Source organism: Oreochromis aureus, linkage group 3 (assembly GCF_013358895.1).
Source record: "Oreochromis aureus strain Israel breed Guangdong linkage group 3, ZZ_aureus, whole genome shotgun sequence".
Taxonomy (NCBI): Eukaryota; Metazoa; Chordata; class Actinopteri; order Cichliformes; family Cichlidae; genus Oreochromis; species Oreochromis aureus.
Genome location: NC_052944.1, coordinates 21,853,015 through 21,877,649, shown reverse-complemented (window position 1 = coordinate 21,877,649; position 24,635 = coordinate 21,853,015). Strand labels below are relative to the sequence as shown.

The window sequence follows — 24,635 nt, the reverse complement described above, 5'->3', positions numbered from 1 at the left end:
TGGAAACAAATAAATCTGTTGCTGATATGTAACATTATTCCATACAAATACAGAAGAGCACGTATGAATGCATATTTAATATAGGTATACGGTATACAGCACGCCGTTCTGCTGCTCTCTCGAGTTGCACAGCTCCTGTGACGTTCCCAGCAAATGAGATCACACAGGACATGTGCATGTTTCTCCCCACCAGAGGCAGCCAGGCAGAGAGGCCAACTAAACCAGTGACTGAGGACGAAAAGTGGGGCATTTCAGCAGCAGGATTGTGCGGAGTTGTTGATCTGTGCAATGCACAAAGGTGTAACTTGTACTAAAATACATTGCTTCACGCTCTGTCTGTATGCATACTGTATATGTGCTGTATATACTGTATATATGATAGCATTTTGTTTTTGTTTTGTCATTGCTTGGGATGGGAGTGGTCACTGTTCAGCAGCATGCTGTTCTAGTGACCTGTAAAGTCTCACTGAGACGCTTTGTCGTGTGTTTTCCTTTGAATTCGTCCCTGATTTATGGGAGCTGCACACGGACCTGTGCCCTACATCTGCGCTGTTTACAGACACCGAGCCACCATCCCACAGCCTCGTGCCGCTGGAGAGGGCATACAGAGCGAATGACGTCATCGTGCTGGGAGCACGTTGAAGTGTACATGTCTGGGCCTTGCCGCAGCCGTAAATACGAAACAAAAGCGCAACATAAAAGGCGCTTGCTTTTTGCTTGTTAAATTGCTTTTTTTCAGCGCTGGGTGTAAATAACTTGGGCATTTAAACTTTTATTACATCTCTTCTATATATGGACAGGTAGAATTGTTGCTCGGCTCGGACTGTCAGCGGTTTATAACTCATCTGCAAAATCATTTGAACAAAATATGCCTGCAATCTGACAAAACAAACAAACAACAAATCTTAATCATTTTTGGTTTTGTAGCGACGCTTAAATAGTTGTTTTATTACATGCTCCACCATAGCCTGGATTTTGTTTGATCTTGCTGGTCAAAGTTCAATATGACTGAAATTGAAAGAAAATAGATATAATGATCGATTTATAAGGGATAAAGGTAACTTGGGTTCAGTTAGTTGTCTCTTTCCAGGATTAAACGGTATTGACTTTAAGACTGAACTCTTCCCAGAAGAACCTACGCATAAAAAGTAATTGTAAATGAGTTAATTTCGAAGTATGACAAAATATAATAATATTATAAAACCATTACTACACAGATGTATACAGATGATAAGGAGTGATTTCTGTTGGATGCAGCAGTGTATTTAATAAATAATACAAAAAATCATAAGCATAATATTTCTCAGCCAAACTCTTAACCAGCTGCGTGCTGAAAGTATAATTGCGCTGCTACTGCGTCCATTACGGCCAACTGCACCAACTGTGGGCAGGGGCTACGCCTTCTCGTGTTCCAATGTGTTTTCGAAAGGAACTCAGGACCAGTCACTCTACAACGTGACCGCCAGGCCCCGTGCCGCTAGCCCCGCCCATTATAACCAATCACAGCGAACTGGGACGGGCTTTGGGCGGGGAAACTCTCACGTGCTGTCCAATCAAGACGGCTATTTCAATATTAGTTACCAGACCATGTACGTGCACGTGTGTCCCTGCGTGTAAACTACAGTTGGGGGAAGAATAAAAAAAAAATGTATTTAGATCCAGCACAGACCGCTAAGTGAAGGTTGTCGTTGCTACCTGGATTTATGCCGTCTCTTTCAAGACTTTTGAGTTCCCCACCTTGGGATATTGAAGCAGTTGCGTTATTGTTATTTTGAAGCATATTTAAGGTAAGCTGGCGCTTTTGGCACTCTGTCTTACAAGTATGTGTTGCTTTGTAACTACCATGCTAGCTGTTATTATGCTTACTGTGCATCAGTATAGAAATTGGAGAGATATATGCCTTTAACGGCCTCGTTTTATAGCTGCTGTACATGACTGTTCAGCTCACAGATGATACATGAGCTTTTTTCTTTAAACCTCCTCGGCTAAACTTGATGTAACCTGATGACTTCAAAGTGTAAATGTATTTAGAAGAAGAAGCCAACAATGTGAACTAATGTAACACAGCAGTAATCTACATCTACTACATCCCGCCCAGTTTCCAGGACCTAATTCCTATTTTTCGTGAATTGTGTGAAACTGGCCCCTTTGGTTTCTGCGTGGTGGACGTGCATACACGAACGTTGTACGGTGTGCTAAGAGGGGAGGAAAATTGCCCCCTTATGTTTACGATATGCTTGCTAGCAAAGGGGCATTCATTGTTTTTCACATATATTGTGACTGATGATCAGTTTAATCATACGTGGCTTCATCAACAACCCATTTTTTTTCATGTCACAAAAAGTAATCCCCCTCCTTTTTTAAAAAAATACTTTGCCAGGAAAGGGAGGGGTTTCTGCCGTGTGGTGGTCGTCTGGCAGACAAGCTAGTTATGTTAAGCATTACATTTGGACTCTGATTTAGGTACTGAAGCAACACAGCAAATGTTTACTCAGTGTTTTAGCCAGACTAGTGTAAACTGGACGTCCATCTAAAAGGCATTCATAGAGGCTTCTTTCCCAATGTACACATACTGTTCTTGGTGCTGGCAGATTTTACTGAAAGCCAAACACAGTTTTTACAGCTCTGCTCTCATTTGATGTAGGACTATTTGACTTGTGCATTCACTGTAGACAATCGCATGCCACTGCTCCTGTGATTGAACAGTGGCGATCCACTCATGCCTGTGAATTGTATTTTGTCGCCCCCAGAGGCTGCATAACTTTGTCACTGCATCATATTAATATTAGAAATCATCGCACAGCCCTGGTGTTTTCACTCAGCCAGTTTCAGTTGGCACCTGTGCCAAAATCTTGTGACATTTGTGATGGTGTCCTGTTCCAGGCTTGTAATCCCCTCTGAGTGGCAGTTTTACAGTAAATGCTCCATAAACAGTGCGGCACACACCAGATCACTGTTACCACACCGCAGAGGCTTGAGGGTTAAACATGACCCTGCACAAATGCAAGCCTGCAGCTTCTTTGCACTCTTACCCTCCTGAGTGACTGAGAGTGCAAAAAAGCTGCTCAAAATCTACTCAGAGCCGCTCCCTTATTCACAGAGGGTTCCCATAATGGCACTGTCTTTCACCCAATAAGTGACCTATCAGAAAGTCTTAGAGTGGACCATGGATGGGCAGGAGACGAGCTCATAAAGAAAAGTCAAACTTGATTTCTGGCAGCAGCGAGTTGTGCTAATGTTGCAGGAGGTTGATAGAGGCAGAGAGACATGCAGTGGCAGCAGGGGTAATTTTCTTCGCGCTGCAATCATTTGATCACATGTATGTGGGGTAATGACTCAACTCATGAGACAAGTAAACAATCTTTAGTTTCCCTCGCAGCGATACATCAAAGCACGAATGACTAATTTAGCAGCGGTTTAGTCAGCAGAAACAGAGCACCACGTTCTTTCCGTTTTGACTTCACAAAAAAGAAAAATGTTTGAGATGAATCTTTAGTTCGATGTAAGTTATTTCTTTATTTGAGCTATATACTTTTAAAATGGACACGTATGTTTGGAAAGACAAAGAGGGTTTAGATATGAGCAGATAGAAGGAGTGTGTCTGTCTTGTTTTTGGATAAGAGAAGAAAAAACAAAAAAACATCAAGGTTACCAGACTGACCGCAAACTGCTGGGAAATATCTCAGGTTTTCTTTTTAAATGTCTCTGTTTCTGATTTGGTTTTGAGGTTTTACACTAAAAGCTGCCATTGCCTCAGAGGGGTTTTTTTTCATTCTTGTATTACATGTTCATTGTTAAAGTTTCCAGCTGAACTTGTTACAGAGGATGTTCACAACAGACACGTGGACAAGTCTGTGGATGTGGTGTTTTTTACCTGCTTCTTACAGGCTTTTATTTTACCCTCTTCAGCAGCTTATGTGCTGAGGTTTGTTGGCAGGCGGTCCAGAGTGTGTGCAGTCATGCATATATTCATGCAACCGGTGCTGTTATTAAATGATCAAGTTGCCACATGTTGATGATTGAATCTAGTAATTTACACCAGACACTTGATTTTTTTTAATGTCAGCGAGTGACACTAATGAAAAGCATTTTTGTTTTGGGGATTTAAGTGGACCTATTATGCTTTTCCTTATTTTCTGTCACATATAGGTTGTTACAGTGGAGGATGCTCATATTAAACATGGCCAGAATTTAAATAATGATGTTGATGGATGTGGATGTAATCGCTGTGAGCTTGGGCTTCAGACCGTACTTAACACATGGATTGAGTCTGTTTTTTGTTTTTGTTTTTTTACTCTTTGCTCTGTGTGATGTCAGAGAGAGGGGATATCCTTTATATGGTCCTGTGTAGGAGTATGACAACCCCACACCTGCTGTTAAAACCTTATGTTTGCCAGCAGGAAGAAAGTTCAGAGAATGAGCTGAGGGACTGGATCAAGGCCAGGAATATGAGTGAGAATTATTTTGAGCTGTGTATCATGCAAAGAGACTCTGATAGAGTCCAAGAATAAAAAAAAAAAATCAATAGCATTTGTACCTTAAGGATCACGTTACTGCATAGAAACACTGGGAACCTGCAGTAACACCATCAGCAAGCGGGATTTAAGGCAGGCTGGATTGGTTTCTGGAAAACCACAAGACTCTCTGTTTGGGTTGTTATAAAATTTATTTTCAAAAGCATCTTAGCTCATAAATGGAAATATTTCCAGCTGAATCCAGACCGCAGATCACTGCATGGAAGATTTACTGAAATCCATGAACAAGTGTTTGGCAATCAATTTTGTTAGATAAGGGGCACAGATTTGATGTTAAGGCTGCAAAACTTAGACTTATGACATTTTCTTTGTCTTTTTAGGTACATTTTTGTGAAAGTTTGCTTGGAAAGGATAATGGAGTCATAAAAAAGTGCATGTTGATTCTGTGCAGTACTGCTCTATTATTTTGCAGTATTTGATTCCAACAAGTCCCATTCCATGTTTTTTACTGTCATGACCCCCATACACAGTTTGACTTAATTGTAGGTCTAAGCAGAGATATCTCAGATCATACTTTGTGCCATTGTGCCATGAATCAACCCACTGGCTACTTCCTGTGTACACCAGTGTGCATGCAAAGTGTGCATATTTGGTTAATGTGATGGTTTAGGCCATTATTGCCCATCAGTTCTTCTGACAACAGTGTTTTAAAACGAAAACATGTTCACGCAGATGCAGTTTGAGAAAGTTCATGGCTAGTGGTTGTTGTTGTTGTTGTGTTTTTTTTATTTGGCAGGCGCATATTATATTAGAGGCAAACATACTAGTAGTACAGGTGTGGTCCGGCATAAGAAGAACATGACCCTTCTTTGTGGTTGGGTAGTACTAGCCAAAACAAGGAGTGCTAATTGAGCTTCCTGCCATTTGTTGACAATAGACTGACAGTATCTTGGAGCATGATGAAGCTTGCAATGAAAGACCCAGTGAGAAAGTAGCCAGATGCTGTGCGTGTAATGCCAAGATGAAAAAGAAAATAAGCAGAAGGAAAATCAAACTAGTTTACAGAATATTTATCAGGCTTTATTTCCATTTGTTCAGCTGTTGCTGAACCACTTTATTGCACATTTATAATCTTCCAACTAGGTTATTGCAACATAGGTTTGCACAGCTTGAATTTTAAAGTCTCCTGCAGGCTTTGCAGTTTGGAAATGCAGTCCGAATATACCTTTTAATTAATTCTAGACTTAATCTGAAAGGTTTTTGAACTTTTATTTTTTGATATTGTTGCTGTTGTTTAAATCGGCTAATGGTGAAAGACTTTTATTAAATAATCATAGCATACTTCAAGAGGTACGACAAATGTAAATAAACATAATGTAAGCCCATAAAGTTTTATAATGCAATGCGATCGTGTGGCAGTGGTGTGCCCGTTTCTCTCGTGCCGAGCGTGCGTCCTCTTGCCTCACAGATGTACATCATGTACGTTTATTACTGTCGCTCATAACCGCTGGTCCAGAATCAGCTCGCGCGTCTGCTCACAGCGTTGCATATTTAATAGGCAAACCTCTGTGGGCGGAGCTGAGACCAGTGTCTGGCATGCCGTCTGGGAGCCCGGACTCCTGACGCTGCAGCCCAGCCTCTGCGTTGCGCGCTCTGCGATTGGTTGAGCGAGCTGACCAATCAGCGGCCGGCGAGACCTGCGGAAAACACCGCCGTGTACACGTGCCGCATGTACACAGAAAAGCCAAGAGAAGCGGGGATGCTGAGCCAGCGCTGTCACACTGCACTGTGCTGAGATGTGGAGCAGTGGGCGCTCATGCCGGTGAGGGGAAATTGAACTAACACACTTGTTTAACGCGCTCGGTGGGTTTGCAGTGATGAAGCTGTTAGCTTGAGCCCAGAGGAGTAGTTCACACATGTCCGTGCACGGAGCGTCGCCACACCTTCTTGCAGCCTCCATCTGTGCTTTACAGCAGGGAAGTATCTCATGTTACTGCCAGCTTGCGTCAGGTGGCTGATGTTTGGTAGATGCGCTGGCCTGTGTCTTGTGATATTGTCCCAGGCCATAGTTTGTAGTGTCATATGGTAGTTGTGTGCTCATTTGTTGGGTAGCTAGTTTGTAGCTACCTAGTTGGGTAGCTAGTTTGTTTAATATACAGCATCAGAGATTCTCATGTTGCTGGCTTAATTTGAGGAGTTTTATAGTCTTTAGGATATGAATTTTCTCTCCATAATCTACTGTTGGAAAACAGCAATGCAGTTACAAGAACAAGTGCTGATATTTTTTTTCTTTGTTTAGTTAAAATGACAGAAAATTGTAAACATTTTCTAAGAAGCTGACAGTTTCAGATTGTTAGTTTGGTGCAGGCAGGCATCCAAATGAGCAAATATTCACATTTGAGGAGGAGCAAGCATTGAGCTATGTGCATTTCTTTTCCCTTAAATCCGGCTTGTTGTACATAATCGTTGTTTCAGTTTGAACTTCAACCTGCACCATACCCTACCTGCAGTGCACTTCATGAATACAACAAAGCCTCCTCTGGTGTTCAGTTTCAGGCTCAACACATTGTTGTCAACTGTTTGCTTTTACAGCCCCAGGTGTTAAACATTTGCAGGTTTCATTAGAGATGTGATTGAATGTTTTAGACAGCTCATGTTATTCAGATGGCCAAAGTGTGAGATTGTTTTGCTGATGCTTCAAATAAGAATTTGGACAGCATCTGATGCTTTTAAAAAAAAAAAAAAAAAAAAAAGTTCTTTATTCATTCTCCATATGAATAAATAAATCTTTGTCATAAAAGTTACAGGCAGGTTTATGGTTTGTTTGACATGTCAGTGTATCTTTAGTGTAAAGCCTTACAGTTACAGTGTTTGAATCAGATCACTTGCTTCATTACCATCACAGTGAACAGATTTATGGCCAACTGTTGGAGCAGAGCCCAGCCAAGTGGAGAAGTGCTGTTTTACTGGCAGGAAAGCTGCATCGCTCCTTTCATTCGCTGATTTATATTTGTCACCATAGTGAGCGTGTGGTTTATTTATCCCGTGCAGACATGAGTTCTTTGCATTTTTGTTTACAGTTTATCATTAGCAGTTATTTTCTGCCTGTGCACTGTGAGGTTTGCCTGAAGGATTGTGAACACAGCCATGCTGTCTGTTAGAAGGTGACATCTCAGAAGTATTTTTGTTGGTCCAAACATCAGCGGTGATCAATGTGCAGTGATTTAAGACAGAGAAAAGCAACTGAGAAATTCAAATTAGGGTGTGTCTGACATTTTTGCCTACTTTCTCTTCAGCATGTGTCCTGTTCAGAGCAGTCCCAGTCGGATTAATGCTGTACTTTAAGGTCTGGTTATGTAACACTGTGTGAATGAAGATAAATGCAAACTGTTGAATACCAACACTTCTGCATTTCAAGATCCTGGACATTCTTGTGTCTTTTTATCAGTCATGCCACTTGACAGGTACAAGGTCAGGACGTGCTAGTTCACCTGAATTGGACAGGAAATTACGCAGAAACAAGTGCTGCTATGATTATTATCACACGTTTCCAGCTTTACCTGTCATTCAAAGTGATTGTTAATCTGATATAATGTGGTGACTGCCGGTCTTCACACTAGGTGTGAACCAGTATATCAGCCGAACATTGTTACTGGCCTGTCAGCAAATGCAGCCTTTGATTCATAAAAATCTGGGACGACGTAGTTTCTGCTTTGCGCTGTGGTTAACTAATATGTTTACATATAAAACTAAAGCGGATTTAAAAAAAAAAAAAAAAAAAAAAAAAAAAAAGTGTTATCTACAGTATTGTAGTATATCTGTATATCATTTGCATTTGACAGAAATCTAAATTAAATGAATCTCATCCCAGCTCCTATGATCCGGCTCTGGATGTCTTAGAGACCCAGGTCTCACAGGGGTAGGCGAGTGATTTTTGCCTCTGTCACACTGACAGAGACAGAATTGACTTCTAATGAAACATGATTCATTTAACCTTTCTGCTAAGTGTGTACAACACGGGGCAGTCGTGAGCAGCGCAAATCAGATACAGAAACTAAGAAGAAACCGAAGACATGTTTTTTTCCAAGTAACGTGTTAGTCCTGTAGTCAGCACGCCTTCTTACATATTCTTTCCCACAGCACGACAGACATATCTTGCATAATCAGAGCTTGGTCCTACAGCGTGTATTTCCTGTGAATAATTCGAAAAAGGTGGGCGGCATACTGGCTCAGCGGTTTTTGCAGCGTTAGCTCGTGGTCATGAGTTCAAAAGCGATCTTGCATTGCAGTGTGCAGTTTCCATGTTATTCTCGTGTCTGCGTGGGTTTTTGCTTTCCTCCAAAGCCATGCATGCACCCCAATCCTGACTCTCTATTGGCCTGTGTTTTTACTGGGCATCTGATTGGCTGCGGAAACAGAGCTGAGGTTTAAAGAGTCCAGCAGGTGGACTGGGATGGTGCAGGCAGGTACTGTAATAGCCAGAGCACAGTTCTTCACCACCACTTTTGTGTGCATCTTTGCCATCACCTGTGGAAGCATGCATGGATGCCAGCCTGCCTCACACCCACTCACTCCCTGCTTGCATATTTCTTCATCATAATTGGTCCCTTCCCTCCGCCCAGTCTGGCCATAGCACATACAGATTGTCGTGTGCATCATCCATCTGACCAAACATAATGCTGATTAGTATTTCATGCCCAGAAAGGAGGGAGCTTAGGTGCACCGCATGAATTTGTTAATCTCCTCTCCCCATCCACAGTTTGTTGCGTTTTAAGTTATTTATGAGTTACCCTCGTCACAGGCCCTCCTCACTTGTTATCTCCTCCTGTCCCCTCAGCTGTAAAGGGCCGTTGCGTCAGCACAGGTATATCTGAGCATGTTTAAAGCCGTCCTGAACAAATGCAGCATCAGAGCATCACTGCACACCTGTCGGAGGCAGGTAAAGAGGGTTGTGGGTCAGCCAGGTGTATAAAGTTGAGAGGATTGACGACTGAGTACAAGGCTGTGTTGTCTCCTGGTTGCGTCTGCAGGTCTTAAAGGATTAAGAGGTGTCACCGCTGCTCAAGTAATAAATAGCACTAGACTCTCACTTGCGTAGGTGGGCCGTATATATATACTTGGAGTTACCTTTCCCAATTAGTCTTAGCGCTCTCTAATGTGAGCTTTGTTCTCTCCTCCCAGCGCACTGTTTGTTTTGACTGTCCTGGGGGTAAAAGAGACTGAGCTTTGACGAGCGACCAGTGTCCTATGTCACTCTTTGGCACCAGCACACGTTCACCTGATCTATATTCAGATCCATGCGTACGCACTTGCAGCATGCAAATAGTAATAGGAGATTATTGTTTATTCTGTGCGCAGGATGAGGAGATTGTTTTTGTTTCTCAGATAATCTGAGTAAAAGGAGAACAGCTGGGCCCTAAACAAGAGCACACTCTTATAGCTTGGCATGCAGCCCGCATCATTCAGACAGGAAAATATTTCACGCCGTATTTGATTTGTCTTCTGAGGCTGACACCATATTAATCTGATGTTAAGCATTTTTTTTTGTTTTTTTGTTGCCTTTTTAAAGGCGCAGTCCTGGAGAGATGCTGCAATGAGACCATGATAACCAAATGTTTTATAATCCTAATATTGCTGTTCTTTCTCTCTCTCTTCCTCTCCCTCTCTCTGTCCATCTCTTATTCTTTCATTTCAGGTTGCCTTCAGCGCCTAGAGCACCACATCTCTAAAGAAGCGAGAAAACCAGACGCAGAGTGAAACGAATGTTTTTTGCTCTCACCGAGAGCAGATTTTCTCACTCTCGCTCACAATCTCTCATCCCATCTGTTGGAGCACTTATGCCAAGGCTGTTTCATAACCACAAATTCATGTCTTGTCTGCAGCACTTTAAGTGACACTGTTATTTTTCCCGGATAATTACTGTTCTGTTTATTCAGAAAGGGTGCTTTGTAGCAGTCTGCACTTTTTTTTTTCTTCCTGAAAATTCTCAAAGAGGGGTCTACAGCCCCCACCCCACCCCCCAAAAAAACTCAAAAGAAAGAATGGTATCGTCTCTGTTTGATTTGTTAAACTAACAGCCAACAACTATGATTCACATGTGCGCAAATAGCAATCCCACTTAAATCAAAGTTCAAGGTTTTGTTTTTTTTCGCCTTGACTGACCCCCTCAATCAAGCTGTACCAGCCTCATCCTACACTAGTATGAGTTATGACAACTCTAAATCAATGCCTAGCAGCAGCAATCGGGGGCGATTGGCATGGGCCGACGGAAAAGACCCGGAATCGGATTCACAGGGGCTAAATGTGCACGAAATCGGGAGCAGTGGTCAGCCTGGTGCCAATGTCACCCACAAGGACCAGGGGAGCGGAGAGGGAGGAGGTTCATCCCCCAGCGATGGATCTCGGTCTGGAGGTTCGTCTGGAGATCAGAGGTGTCCGACTTCAGACGATATGGATGGAATCTCGAGCGGGAATGACTCTGGGGAGAGGGAGAGTGAGGGCGGGATGGAGCGGGTGAACAGGTCTCATAGACATCAGTTCACACGCAGCCCCCACAGCTCTTCAAATGGCAAAGACTCTGGCATGATGCTGGAGACTACAGAGAGCAACAAGAGGTAAGAGAAATCACCCAAAGCTCTTTTTGTTTCTGTGTGTGTTCAGGCTGAAATTAGTATGAGTTTAGTCAGAATACACTGAATGAAATGAGTGGCTGCACTAAGGCCAGGCCTAAGGAGTCTAAGACTGGAAATGAGTAGATATAGATTAAGGTGATAGATAGCTGGGTGCTGTCATTATAAGACAATGTCAGCATTACTGATGCAGACGATTACTGCTCTGGTTTACCTGAGCATGTACGGTGGCTGGCGACGACCAACTTTGTGTGGCATGCAGAAAGGATTTTTCAGCTTTTATTGCACCAGTTTTCAATGTAAGTGCTTTAAAATCAGAAATGTAATTGTATTATTCATGTTTAACATAAAAGTGCCACAACATTATAACTGCCTGCCTAATATTGCTCAGGTGCCCCTTACGCATAATGGCATGGACACAGGACCCCCGAGGGTGTCCTGTGGCGTCGGCTTGTGGCAGAGTGTGGGTTGCAGAGTCGAGCCTCCAAGGATCGGTCTTGTTCCGGTGCATCCCACTGTTGCCTTATTGGACTGCTGTATGGGGAGTTTGGAAGCTGGGTGCACACTTTGGGCTCTTTTATACGGTAGTCGAACTGGCTATGAGCAGTTTTTGCGGTGTTGCAGGGCGCATTGTCCTGCAGGGAGAGGCGGCTGCTGTTGGGAGTGTCGTTGCCATGGGGGGGTGCGCCCTGGAATAGGTGAAGTTGTCGAGAAACCTTTTCTCTGCTTCTACCCATTTTTATCTGAAAAGCTTCTCTAGCTGTCAGAGTGGACATCAGTCGCTGAAACTGCCTATTTATTCTTTTTATTTATTGACACTTATGTCTGCCTGGTTAGCAGCAGCATTGTTGACACACTCACCTCTCTCTCTGTGAATTTTCATTGTCTGAATCTGTCCTCCTTACCCAGCTCCAACTCTCAGAGCCTTTCACCTCCCAGCGGCTCCCTGGTCTATAGCCTGCCATCGTCCAGCTCGGAGCACGACCCCCCCTCCACTTCCGGATGCAGCAGTCACCAGTCAGCCAGGGTCCAGACGCAGAAGGAGCTCATGAAGGCCATCAAAGAGCTCAAACTCCGACTCCCAGCTGAGCGCAAGGCCAAGGACCACTCCAGCACTCTAAACGCACTCAAATACGCTCTGCAGTGTGTCAAACAAGTCCGAGGTGAGGGTCTTTTTTTTTTTTTTTTCTCTAAAAAGGTGCCTGTTCTTATGTGGGAGACAAAAAACTCAGATGATGAATTTTAGGTCCATGTGACTTTCTTAAATATTTCTTCAGATTAATCTTTGTTTTTCCTTCATAAATGTTGTAGATATGTAATGTCACCTGTCTGCAGATTTACACCTTGACTGAGAAATGTTTAATGTTTCCAGCCAACAAGGAGTACTATCACCAGTGGAGTGTGGAGGAGTGTCACGGCTGCAGTCTGGACTTGTCCACCTTCACAATTGAGGAGCTGGATAATATCACCTCAGAGTACACCCTCAAAAACACTGTGAGTTAAAACACTTATCCACTTCTTCCTGCATCTTAAAACTACTCTTAAAGGAGTGGGGAAGGTACCTTATTACTGTTGTTAATGAGCCATGGGCATTATTGTTTTATTACTTTCTGTACCTCAGGGTTTAACATGTAACTCAAAGGAAAGGAGGGTTACCTCCTGGTTGCTGTCAGAGCGTTTGATAAATTCACACTATCCTGAAACTGTGATGTGATACTGATTTTAAACTGAGATGGCGGTTTGGGGTATTTTTGCAGGTGTTTATATCTGTGCTGATGTTTGGGGACAACCAGTACATACAGTCATGAAATTTAACAGGGTTAGTAGCTGAGAGCTAAATAAGGGTTGAATTTGAAGATGGGCGTGGCCATCAGTGGTCTATAGTTTGTCTTTTAATAATCTAATTTTTACACAGCTTTGTGCTTGTGTTCAAAAATATCAATTTTCACAGTTTTTTTCCTTTCAGAAACATGAATTGAAATGTGCCCTAATGAAAGATCCCAGATTGTTGGAGAAGATGGCTCATTAAATTCCTTCTGTTTTCTCCAGGACACGTTCTCCATGGCAGTATCGTTCTTGTCAGGGAAGGTTGTGTACATATCGCCCCAGGGCTCATCCTTGCTGCGTTGTAAGCCCGAGTGTCTCCAAGGAACCATGTTCTCTGACCTTTTGGCTCCGCAAGACGTCAGCACCTTCTTCAGCAGCACGGCACCCTGCCGCCTCCCCTCCTGGGCCTCCTGCATCGGCTCTGGTGAGCATATGCTGACTGAAAGCGAGAGCAAGTTTAGCTATGTTTCCTTATGTTTCCTGTGCTGACTGACTCCGGTCTCCTCCAGCTTCTCCTCCAGTCGACTGCACCCAGGAGAAGTCCATGTTCTGTCGGCTTAGCGCTGACCGGCCGCAGGGCGGCGAGATGCACTATTACCCATTTCGCCTCACGCCTTACCAGCTCACCATCAGAGACTCTGATGCTGCTGAGCCACAGCCCTGCTGCCTGCTGATCGCAGAGAGGGTCCACTCTGGATATGAAGGTATTTGATACGATCCCCTGTTGTCTGTAATAAACCGGTGTTTGTGTGTTTATATGAGTTAAAATTACACCATCATCAACAGTTATTTGACACTGAGTCACACACAGCTAAAAAGATGTAACAGAACATTTTAATTATACCCGCACTTTTTACAGCAGATGATACAGATTGCATCTATCCACTGTTTTTTTTTTTTCCTTTACTGTTTGGACTGATAATGTGAGGTGACATATCAATATCAGGCTGATTCTTGTAACCAGGTAGGCACCACTTGTTTGAATAGAGTAGCAGAACAGGGTAGCTTTTGGTGTCATCAAACATGTGACAGGTTACTAGGTTGGTTTCAGAGCGCGTGTTTGTTTTGGTGAGACAGGATGAGTGGGCGGTGCGTTGGTGTTAACTCTGTGGACAGGATGTTTCAGTGGAAAACAAAGCAAGTGAGCCTAGGGTTTTCAGAAAAGAGAGAGTCTAGTTTGTGTACTTGTACTCTCACAGGTGCAAAGTCTATAGCTTTGGAGGAAATATAAATGAAAGAGACTGGAATACCATATTTCTTTGAATATGAATAATGTAGACACTTAATATTGCATGCCTGTCAGAACAGTGTCAGACACAGAAAGTCTGTTTCACCCTCCAAACATGTTCCTCATCTGTTCTGTTTGTGTCCTCTGTGCCCGTCAGCTCCTCGCATCCCAGCCGACAAGAGGATCTTCACCACCAGTCACACTCCCAGCTGCCTCTTCCAGGAAGTTGATGAAAGGTCAGTTATCTTTGCTCTGACCCGATGCTTACTGCTGTGTTACCTTCTGGTAATTGGTGTTTTAAGCTTAAGGAGTGCGATCGACTCATCAATTTCCCTGTGGATTTGGAGACGGTTGTTAAAAATAAACAGCTCCAATATGTTTTGCGATTTCATTTCAATTTTCTGAACATTAAGGTGTATGTAAAGTGATTCATCTCAGGTGCCTTTAACAGTGTGGAAATGTGATGTGTTTACAGGGCAGTGCCACTGTTGGGTTACCTTCCTCAGGACTTGGTCGGGACACCCATCCTGCTCTGCATCCACCCTGATGACAGGCCCATTATGGTGGCTATACATGAGAAGAGTAAGCCTCTTTAAGCCTTTCTTCAAAATGTAATCACACGTGACAAGATTCATGCAGGGCTAATGTAAAAAACACACTTTAGCTCAAATAACAGACTTGTTAGCAGAAGACTCTAATTGGGAATCTGTGCAATAGGAGACAAACCTGCTGACGTATGGATAATCTGCTGATGTAACGACAGCTGCTCTTAAAATGTATAAAAACTTAGCAACCAGGTTCTCTGCTCAGTGTGTGTGGCAGAGCTGCAGGTGGTGTGCACATAGACACACACACAAGCAGCTACAGTGGACAGGGTGACACCTACATTAATCCAGCAATGAGGCATGTGTCCACAGAGCTGTTTGTATTTGTTAGTTATGTAGAATTTAACAATGAGAAAGTAAAAGAGAAAGGTGTCCCCTTTTTAAAAAAAAAATAAATAAATAAATAAAAAGATAAAAATAAAAATCAGTTTTCAGCTTGCTTGCCCACCTCTTTTCTGCAAAAAACTCTCTGGACATCATCAGTGGTATAATAAGTTTGCAAAAAACTGCACATTTATGACAATAATGATGCGATCTCTCTAATTTTTTTACTTCTGCTGTCTTCTTTGAGCTTAATCATCTGTGTTGAGCCTCACCTTTGAGTTTTTCTGGTTTGTTCCAGAATTCCTATGGACTTCCAGTAGAAAACAGCCTTACATTACAGCTTTGACAAAGGCTGAAGTAAAACTAAAATAGTCTCTAATACATAGGACCTAAGGTTCTTCATTTTAACCTTGTCGTTTTTGGCAGGAGCTTATGTCACACAGAAGCGTAGGGCTGAGTAAATCGTTCATGTCTTTCATATCTTTTCTGTTTTTTCACAACTCAGGAAACTCACATGTGTGCTTTGCCATCTCTCTTCAGTCTTTCAGTTTGCTGGGCAGGCGATCGACTACTCGCCCCTGCGGATGTGCGCCCGCAGCGGGGAGTACGTCACCATGGACACCAGCTGGTCTTCCTTTGTCAACCCTTGGAGTAGAAAGGTCGCGTTCATCGTGGGGCGGCACAAAGTCAGAACGTAAGCTTTTTCTATCTCTCACTTCATCAACAGATTTTTGTAGTTGGTCAAACTTTGTGCATCTGTCCTTAAAACTCAGTGGACACACGTTTAATACTGCCTTTAGTGACTGAGAAAGGATCTTCTTAAAAAGTGGCAGCCACTTTAAGTAGACGTAAAAAAACAGACACAGAGTTTGTTTCTATTATAAAACATGCAAAATAATGTGTCAGAAAAGAAGTTTAAGATTTCGCCTTTGGTGCTAAATCTCCCTCTCCCTGTCTCCAGGAGCCCGCTGAATGAAGACGTGTTCACCATGCCGCAGGACTGCGAGAATCGGGTCACCACGCCCGACATCGTCCAGCTGAGCGAGCAGATCCACAGAGTCTTGGTGCAGCCAGTGCACAGCAGCAGCTCTCAGGGCTACAGCTCTCTTGGGTCCAGCGGGTCACGAGGCTCCCACCACTCCAACCAACAGCGTCTCTGTGCCTCAGCCGCCTCGTCCAGCGACAGCAACAGTCCCGTTGTAGAAGAGGCTGCAGGCCCATTTCACAAACCTGTGAGTCTGAAAAAGAAGTGGTTTTGTGTTGGTATTTTTATTTTTTTTTATTTATGTATTTATTTTTTTAATTGTAGGCATGGATTTTGTTTCATGCATAGTTAAATAGTTGTATAGAATATTTTGACAACATCAAAAAAATTATGCTGTTTGTATTGGAAATGGTTCTGAATATTAAACACTTTGAGCCAGGTCAATGTGGACACAAAATTATTTTAAAGGGCACCTAATCGGCTATTTTAGTCTTCAGACTGCTGTAAATGCTTCATTTCAGATTTCCCACTCCTCACTGGAAGCCTTGCTTTTTTTATAGTTATATAACCAGATACAACCAGTTTTGCAATCAGATGAGTCGAATCCCTCGATTGCAAAGAGGCACGTCATAGGGGCGAAAGACACATGAGAAGAGCCAAAAATTGATTGATTTATTACAGCCTTTTACCTAATCCAGTTCAGTCTGTCTGGCAGTCAGTCCAAGTCAGATCAGGAATTTTGGCCTTGTGATTGAAAGTTGCTTCCGAGAGGTTGGTCACTGCAGCTGCTAACACTTCAGTTATCACCAGGCAACCACCAATGTTTTGTTTTCGAGTTGCAAGGAGGTCATTGTCCTTTTTACTGTAGTGTGACTAAAAAATAAAATATCTTGATCCAGACATTAGATGATCAAAGGGCCTGCGAAGAGTATTAGACTAATCAGGATTATTTTTAACTATGAATTATGCAAGGCTACTCCAGCTGGAAATGAGCAGGTCCCATTTTGTGAAATGTTTTCTCACAAGATTGTTTATCACCTTGTTTTTGATACAGCCACATTTTCCTGGGTACTGTTGCATCACATTTAGGCTGTAGTGTTACGCACGAACTATATGACAGATTGGCAGAAGATTCAGTGCCGTGTCATTCTCTCGTTAGTTAGCTGTGATTTTTCTGGTCTTCGTTTTTCTCTAGATGACGTTTCAGCAGATTTGCAAAGACGTCCATATGGTGAAAACAAACGGGCAGCAGGTTTTCATCGAGTCTCGTAACCGCCCGCTGCCGAGGAAAAACACCAGCACAGGTAAGAGGCTGGAGTTATTTTAACTCAGAATGTGCCTGTCACAGGAGAGTAAATAATAAATTGTGTTTTTAAAAATTTTTTTTTACTATTCCAGGAAAGAAAAGAGAGACATAAAACAAAGTTAAAAATAATAATGTCCAAAAGCCTTCACAGAGAACAATTTAATTTTCCTGATCCTGTTTTTTTTCTTCATCCAGACACTGTGGCCGTCAGAGTGATCAACAGTGACCCAGTCAGAAGTTTGATAGCAGACATGACAAACCCATCCAAAAGTTTGGTCCCTGCATCACTTGTACCCAAGGAGCCATCTACGAGCTACTCCTACCAGCAGATCAACTGTCTGGACAGCATCATTAGGTTTGTGCACAAAAATGAAGTAATTTTTGTCGCAACATTTTCCCTTTCACCATCCCACTTATCCAGCGATTTCTCACACAGGTACTTGGAGAGCTGCAACATTCCCAATACAGTCAAAAGGAAGTGTGGTTCCTCCTCCTGCACTGCCTCCTCAGCGTCTGATGACGACAAACATGAGCCCAACCGCAACAGCAAAGGTATTTTACTATGACATGAAACTGATTTGAGTTTTTAGGCAGGTAATGATGTAGCTAATTAGGTAGAAGACAACAAACCTGGTTGATGTTTTGTCTGTGCGACTAAATTTCTGACCGTATTGTCTCTCCAGGTGGTTCAGTTAACCTCGTAGGTGAACCACCTCCTCTGCCTCCTCTGACCATGGCCACAAAGGCAGAAAGTGTAGCCTCAGTTACGTCTCAGTGTAGCTTCAGCAGCACCATCGTCCATGTTGGAGACAAGAAGCCTCCCGAGTCAGGTGGGCCTCGTTAACACTCACCCTCTCCTTCCTGGAACTTGCAGGATGAGTTCCTTGCACACCTTGAATGGAGTTCTGTTTTTTTTTTTTTTTTTTTTTTATCTTTTTTTCATGTTTAACGTTGGTGTTCAAGTTGTGCTTTTTATGTGTTCATTTTGCAATTAAACTTGTTTTTATTGCAGACGTACTACCTGGAACATTTCTGGTTGATGTGTTGTGTTTTATTCTTCTCCTGTGCACACTATTTTATATATTATAATATTTTTTTTCCCCCAGTGATCAGTGTTAAACTCTGATGATACAGGAGCTCTAGCAAAGAGGAGGCTTCCAGCTAACACACTTGAGATTGTATAGATTGTATAAAAATATATACGTGTATGTATGTATACCTGTATCTCCTGGTCCTACCTGTCTAACTACAGCTGTGCACTGAATTGTGTGTTTGTGTTTGGATTGTGTGTCAGTTAATTGCTAAAAGTGTCATCTTTAATTCTTCTTTATATTGTTACACCCTGCCTTCTTGTCCTCTCTTCCTGTTCTCACAGACATTGTCATGGAGGAAGCTCCTACAACTCCCACGCTGGCTGCTCCCTTTGCTGCACAGACTCCTCTCGACATGACCCCGACTTCTCCCGCAAGCAGCTTAGCGCTTCCCGCTAACGCAGCCATCACGCCTCCTCCACCACCACCTCCTCTCCCTCAAGCCAGCCAGCCTGATAGGGACAGCCGGAGAAGTGGAAGTGTAGGAGGTGGAGCAGCAGGAGGTGGAGGTAGCAGGCTGGGTCTTACCAAGGAGGTGCTGTCCGCCCACACTCAGCAGGAGGAGCAGGCCTTCCTCGACCGCTTCAAGGACCTCAGCAAGCTGCGCGTTGTCGATCAGACGATGTCTTCAACTGTGCGCTGCCACGCTGCAGCTGGCAACCCCCTATCACGAGGTAGGAGTACACTGTTACCCCAACACACACACACACACACACACACACACACACACACACACACACACACACACACACACACACACACACACACACACACACACACAGTGTTATTTGGGTTCTATCATTTTCCATCTGCCAGTCCATCGAATCAAGCTTTAAGTACTCAGTTAGTACCTAAAGTGCATAAAGTCTGCAGCATTTAATGCTATTGCAGATGAGGTGATGTACAGAGAATTACCGGTCATTGTTCCTTATAAATAAGTCAATACTGTACTGATTTGAAGACCACAGGTATGATGACTCCTTATTTTGTGGCTTGTGCTCTAAGGATGATGTTTTATAAGAACAGTAGCACTGCACAGAGTCTTAGAAATAGTTTTGTATTGAATAGCTGTTTTGCAAAGTGAAGAAGTATTTAAAAACTTTACTCACTAAAATGGCACTGGTGTATTTACTTAAAAATTGCTATTTTAACTTTCTTTGGGGACCTGTATCGCCTTCACAAGTCCACCATCGATACATTAATGTCTGTGAACCTGAGGGTGTGAAAGCTGCAAAATATTTTATGTGAAGCAGCAAACTGATTGTAGGGCATCTTTTATCTTCTTTTCTAGGGGTGCGTTGTTCCCGTGACTACCCAGCTGCAGGAGGTAGCTGTGGTCACAAACGTGGTCGTGGCGGTAAGAGACTCAAGCACCAGGAGTCTTCTGACCAGCACAGCTCTCTAGGCATGAGCGGGGGTCGTCAGGACCCCAGAAGCACGAGTGCTCCCATGCCCCTCAACATGCCTCTCGGCCCTCCCACAACCTCATCCTCTTGGCCTTCTGTAGGCTCCCAGGCTAGCATGCCACCCGCTGCTTTTGCTCCTGGTATGTTTCCAATGTACCCAGTCTACCCACCTCTTACGCAGCCCTTACCCATCCCAGATCTATCACGTTTACCCCCCGGCCAGATGGTACCTCCTATGATGGCCTTCGTTCTGCCCAACTACATGTTCCCACAGATGGGAATGCCCATGTGTCAGCCAGGCTCCATCCCTGGACCCTTTTACAATCCCAACTACGTTTACCCCGGGGCCCCTGCAGCCGCTGTCCCCAATAATGTGTCCAACCCCATGCCTACGCTAGGCACATGTGTCCCGTCTCGCAGCAGCACACCGCAATCTTACACGCAGACGCCAGCTGATCGCGAAGGCGCGGAGTCACCGCTCTTCCAATCCCGATGCTCCTCCCCTCTCAACTTGCTTCAGCTGGAGGAGTCGCCAAGCAACCGGTTAGAGGTCGCCACGGCACTAGCAGCATCTCAGCAGGCATCACCTTCCGTGCAGGGCGGGGCAGCCAGGGGGCAAAGTTCCACAAATCAGAGGAGCTCAGATGATACCTCCAAGGAAAATGAGAATGTAAGTGTTCAGGATAGGATGTCCGACCTAAAAATGTAGTCATCTCTCATGAAAGAGTTAAAAAAATTAACATTAATGTCTTCCCTATTAGGCTGAAGCTAATGAGTCCAACAACGATGCCATGTCCACCTCCAGCGACCTGCTGGACTTGCTGCTCCAAGAAGACTCGCGCTCAGGCACCGGCTCAGCTGCCTCTGGTTCAGGGTCTTCTGGAACAAGGTCCTCGGGTTCAGGCTCCGGCTCCAACGGCTGCAGCTCCTTTGGCACCGGTGGCACCAGTCAGTAGATTTATATCATTAGTACCACCTAAAAAAAAACATTTTGTTCTCGGCTGTTGATGAAATTCTTTTTAGTTTAATGGTTTCCATCAGGGACACAGAGTTCTGGGTCACCATGACATTTAATTTAGTTGATAGTGATATGACTGTTATTAGTAAAGTGAGATAATACCAGATGAAACAAATCACATAAACTCTAAAAGTTGCAGGGAAAAAAAAAAAAAAAAAAAAAATTTCCCTGAAAAATGTTTTGATTGAGATTGTCTTTAATCAACACTTTGATAATCTTTCATTCTAAAGCACAGACTGAAAACTCTTCTGAACTTTAATGTTCTTCTCCCTCTAGTCAGCAGCCAGGGCAGCCACACCAGCAAGTACTTCGGCAGCATCGACTCGTCTGAGAACGACCATTCCCGCAAACAGCCAGCAGGGGGCAGCAGCAGCCCGGGAGGAGACGGTGGAGAGGAGCAGTTCATCAAGTGTGTGCTGCAGGACCCCATCTGGCTGCTTATGGCCAACACAGACGACAAGGTCATGATGACCTATCAGCTGCCTGTCAGGTACAGCACTGGGCAAAATGTCACAAAAGACTTTGGCTACGTTCACACTGCAGGCAAAAGCGCATCAAATCTGACTTTTTTGACCCTATGTGACCCATATCCGATCATGGTATGACAGTGTGAACAGCACAAATCCGATATTTTCAAATCCGATCTGGGTCACTTTCGTATGTGGTACTGAATCCGATACATATCTGATGTTTTAGAAAGCGACTGCTGTTTGAACGGTCATGTCGCATTAAATCCGTCTTTTACGTCACTGACACAAGACAGATGCCAATCATCAGCGCCGGAGAAGACATCGCGAACGCTTCCTGGCCATCCAATGTAGATGTTAGTGAAACTGTTTGGAAGACAACGTTGGAGAAATGTAAACATTTTATTTGTACTGTATAATCTGGAGATTCTGATAGAAATCTGCAACTATCCTTTGAAGCACCGCTCCTCTCTAAAACTGCAACAAGGATCATTATTAGGCCATATGTAAATAACAAAATAAGTTTATAACTTAAAGCAAAATCCGAAAAGTCCGAAACAAGTCTTTATATTAAGGGCCATCAGTCAAACAATACTCCTTGGTCTGGGTCTAAACAGAGCGCGTTGTGTGTGACGTCTTCTTTTGCGCATGTGGGCCGCTTTGAGGATTCACACTAGAGCGCGTTTGCTGTCGCATTTTATTTGTAGTATGAACAAGCAGACAAAAAAATCAGATTTGATAAAAAAAATCGGAATTGAGCATTAACACCTGCAGTGTGAACGTAGCCTTTGATTCATTTGTTCAGCTCTCTGATGAGGAGCTGGTTTAGAAAAAGTGAGGATTGTTTTGTTTCTCAAGAAGTAAAGTGTGAGTCGGACCAGTCTAGTCATACTGTATCATGGAAGAGAAATACATCCAGATGTTATTTGCTGACCAAGCAGCTGTTAGTCCAGAAAGGCAGCAGCTTAATGCTGGTCCACTTTGTCTTCATCAACAGGGACTTGGAGACGGTGCTGAGAGAGGATCGTGAGTCCTTGAGGAACATGCAGAAACACCAGCCACGCTTCACAGAGGAGCAGAAGAGGGAGCTGAGCCAGGTCCATCCTTGGATCCGCACTGGACGCCTGGCACGAGCCATCAACATCTCTGTAAGCACATCAGATCTACCCTGTACCATGTCAAGGTGCATTGTACATTCTGTTGTGTCCCAGAAAAGACAGGAAGTCAACTCTCTCTGTGTTTTCAGGGCTGTATTGGCTGCAAGTCTCCCCCCCCCGTGCCGCCCGCCCCCCCATTCGACGTGGAGATCCACGACATGGAGCTGTGCAGCGTGCTCAAGGCTGAGGAGGAGACCGCCAACGAGACGATGAAAAACCTCGCAGAGGTGACTCACCCTGAGGAAGAAGAAGAGGAGGAAGGGGTTGAAGATAAAGGAACGGAAAAACAGGACAGCGGCCAAGACATGACGGCAGAGGAGGAGGGAGTGGGGTCAGACACTGTGGCAGGAAAAAGTGAGACTTAGCCACTAGAGTCTGACGGGACTCACCTCCCAGGTGGCCCAAAGTGAAAAGCACTAGCGCTCATCATGAGTTTCATCATGAGACAATATGCGCCATCCAGGACTTCCTGTGCTCAAAGCATCATTACAGAGGCTGTAATCCAATGAGCTTGCGCTGGGATGCTGAGGTGCATAATGATGCAGACAACTGCCGTTAATTGTCCGACAGCAGGTCAGGAAGGACACGTTGATTCTTTGAGTCTGATTTCGATGTCAGCGGTCCAGGCACGCACTGTGACTGATAATTAAATGCCTTGGAAACCACTGGACACACACACTCAGTTTTAGAGAGTGAATTGGTCCTGTTTTCTTTCTTTTTGTCTAATTTTTTTATTGTCCTTGTAGTTCATGGTATATTTATTTAAGTTGTAAAATAATCAGAGGAGACTAAGGTTAATGTTTTGCAAAGAAAAAAAGTGCGCCTTTACATAAAGATGGATGTGCTTCACTCGTGTTTTCATCTGTCCTGTTCAGAGTTCAGCCTGTGAGGAAAGAAGGGACTTTTCTGAATGTTTCTGGGATCCTGCTCTGGTTTCAATCCTGACCTTTTCTTCTTCTTTTTTTCTTCTTTTGTATGAATCGTGACCCCAAATAATTAAACTACTTTCACCTGATAGATAAAATGTACAGTGAGAACCAAGTAATTTTGTAAGCATTGTGTATATTTTTATACTTTGATGCACTGCAGATGGAGAACACCCAAAAGAGGGTGTGTACTGTAAAAAAACAAACAAAAAAATGTGTTTAAAAAGCTATTTGTTATACGATAGATCGCACTTTTTGGAAATGGAGACAGTGTTTGTGACTCGGCAATCGAGTTGCTTTACTTGTGGACGAGCTTGGGAGTCTGACCCACACCTGTTAAAAGGCTTCTCATCAGCCAGGCATTAGTTTGAACAGTGAACAAACACTACAGACGGCGTTTCCCAAATTATCATCCCCCCTATGGAGCCTGCAGCACTCCTGTGTTGGTGAGAAGATTTGGAAAAAGGTGGATGTAACTCTTAAAAAGTCCCCTGAAGAGTTCAAAGAGTGTTTTACTATCTTCTCTATTCCACTCTGTCCCTTTTCTCTGTCTCTTCTCTGTGGCACTATTCTGGTCATGTGATATCCTCTGCTTCATAACGTCAGTGGTGTCTGCGACAGTTTAATATTTTTCAAGTTCTTTGTACAAAAAAAGACAATAAAAGACTTAAAATGGGTTTAAATGCGAAGTCAGATTTTTCTTCTTTTCCACCTCATGATTACATCTCTTTGCAGTCTATTTTTGTTGCCAGTTGGCGTGGATACACAGAAGCGTCCAGAACGAGCTGGGAGCTGGGAGCGGATCGGGGCAGCTGCTTTCTTACCCGACCGCAGTCTCCTGCTGTTCTGCTGTGGTTTCTACCCATAGTGGTCACCGCAGCTTAAAAAAGACAAAAGGCACGTCCTGGTTCAGACAGGCTCAAAGTGGCGAAGCTGACTTCACTGCATATTATGATTATAACAATGGCAGCAATGATTGTAATGTGTGTGGGTCTTCTGGCAGACAGGCTGGTATTAATAACACAGCTGAAGACGCTCCATCTTTTATTATACAACAATAAAAATGAGTCTTACTGTTGTAATAGAACATTTTACTGTAGAGTTCAGCATAATTCATGTTTTTCATAATTGCTTTTACGAGCCCTGTATGATTTTTATTCTGGTTCCTACAGTTTTTTTAAGCTTTCCTGT

General features: G+C 43.5%; 1 protein-coding gene across 3 annotated transcripts; it reads left to right on the top strand.

Annotated features, from left to right (window-relative positions):
* The first annotated feature begins 1,585 nt into the window (after positions 1-1,585).
* Positions 1,586-24,127, top strand: per1b (period circadian clock 1b). 3 transcript variants are annotated; one of them, XM_031749325.2, is made up of 20 exons: positions 1,587-1,787; positions 10,171-11,089; positions 12,014-12,267; positions 12,477-12,598; positions 13,154-13,355; positions 13,441-13,635; positions 14,317-14,395; positions 14,635-14,741; positions 15,629-15,782; positions 16,050-16,320; positions 17,269-17,377; positions 17,575-17,734; positions 17,816-17,931; positions 18,063-18,209; positions 18,755-19,144; positions 19,762-20,546; positions 20,638-20,824; positions 21,171-21,384; positions 22,359-22,509; positions 22,608-24,127. In XM_031749325.2, the coding sequence occupies exons 2-20, from the start codon at positions 10,677-10,679 to the stop codon at positions 22,881-22,883; spliced, it is 4,332 nt and encodes a 1,443-aa protein (XP_031605185.1). In that variant the 5' UTR covers positions 1,587-1,787; positions 10,171-10,676; the 3' UTR covers positions 22,884-24,127. The 3 variants fall into 3 exon arrangements, with proteins under 3 accessions (XP_031605187.1, XP_031605185.1, XP_031605186.1); XM_031749326.2 differs by lacking the exon at positions 1,587-1,787 and adding an exon at positions 6,185-6,297; XM_031749327.2 differs by lacking the exon at positions 18,063-18,209 and having other exon boundaries at positions 1,586-1,787.
* Positions 24,128-24,635: the final 508 nt, after the last annotated feature.

Coding starts and splice junctions, on each gene's coding strand:
- per1b (XM_031749325.2), top strand. CDS start 10,677: ATGAGTTATGACAACTCTAAATCAATGCCTAGCAGCAGCAATCGGGGG. Junction 17,735..17,815: donor TGTCTGGACAGCATCATTAG/GTTTGTGCACAA, acceptor TTTCTCACACAG/GTACTTGGAGAGCTGCAACA. Junction 20,547..20,637: donor CCTCCAAGGAAAATGAGAAT/GTAAGTGTTCAG, acceptor CTTCCCTATTAG/GCTGAAGCTAATGAGTCCAA.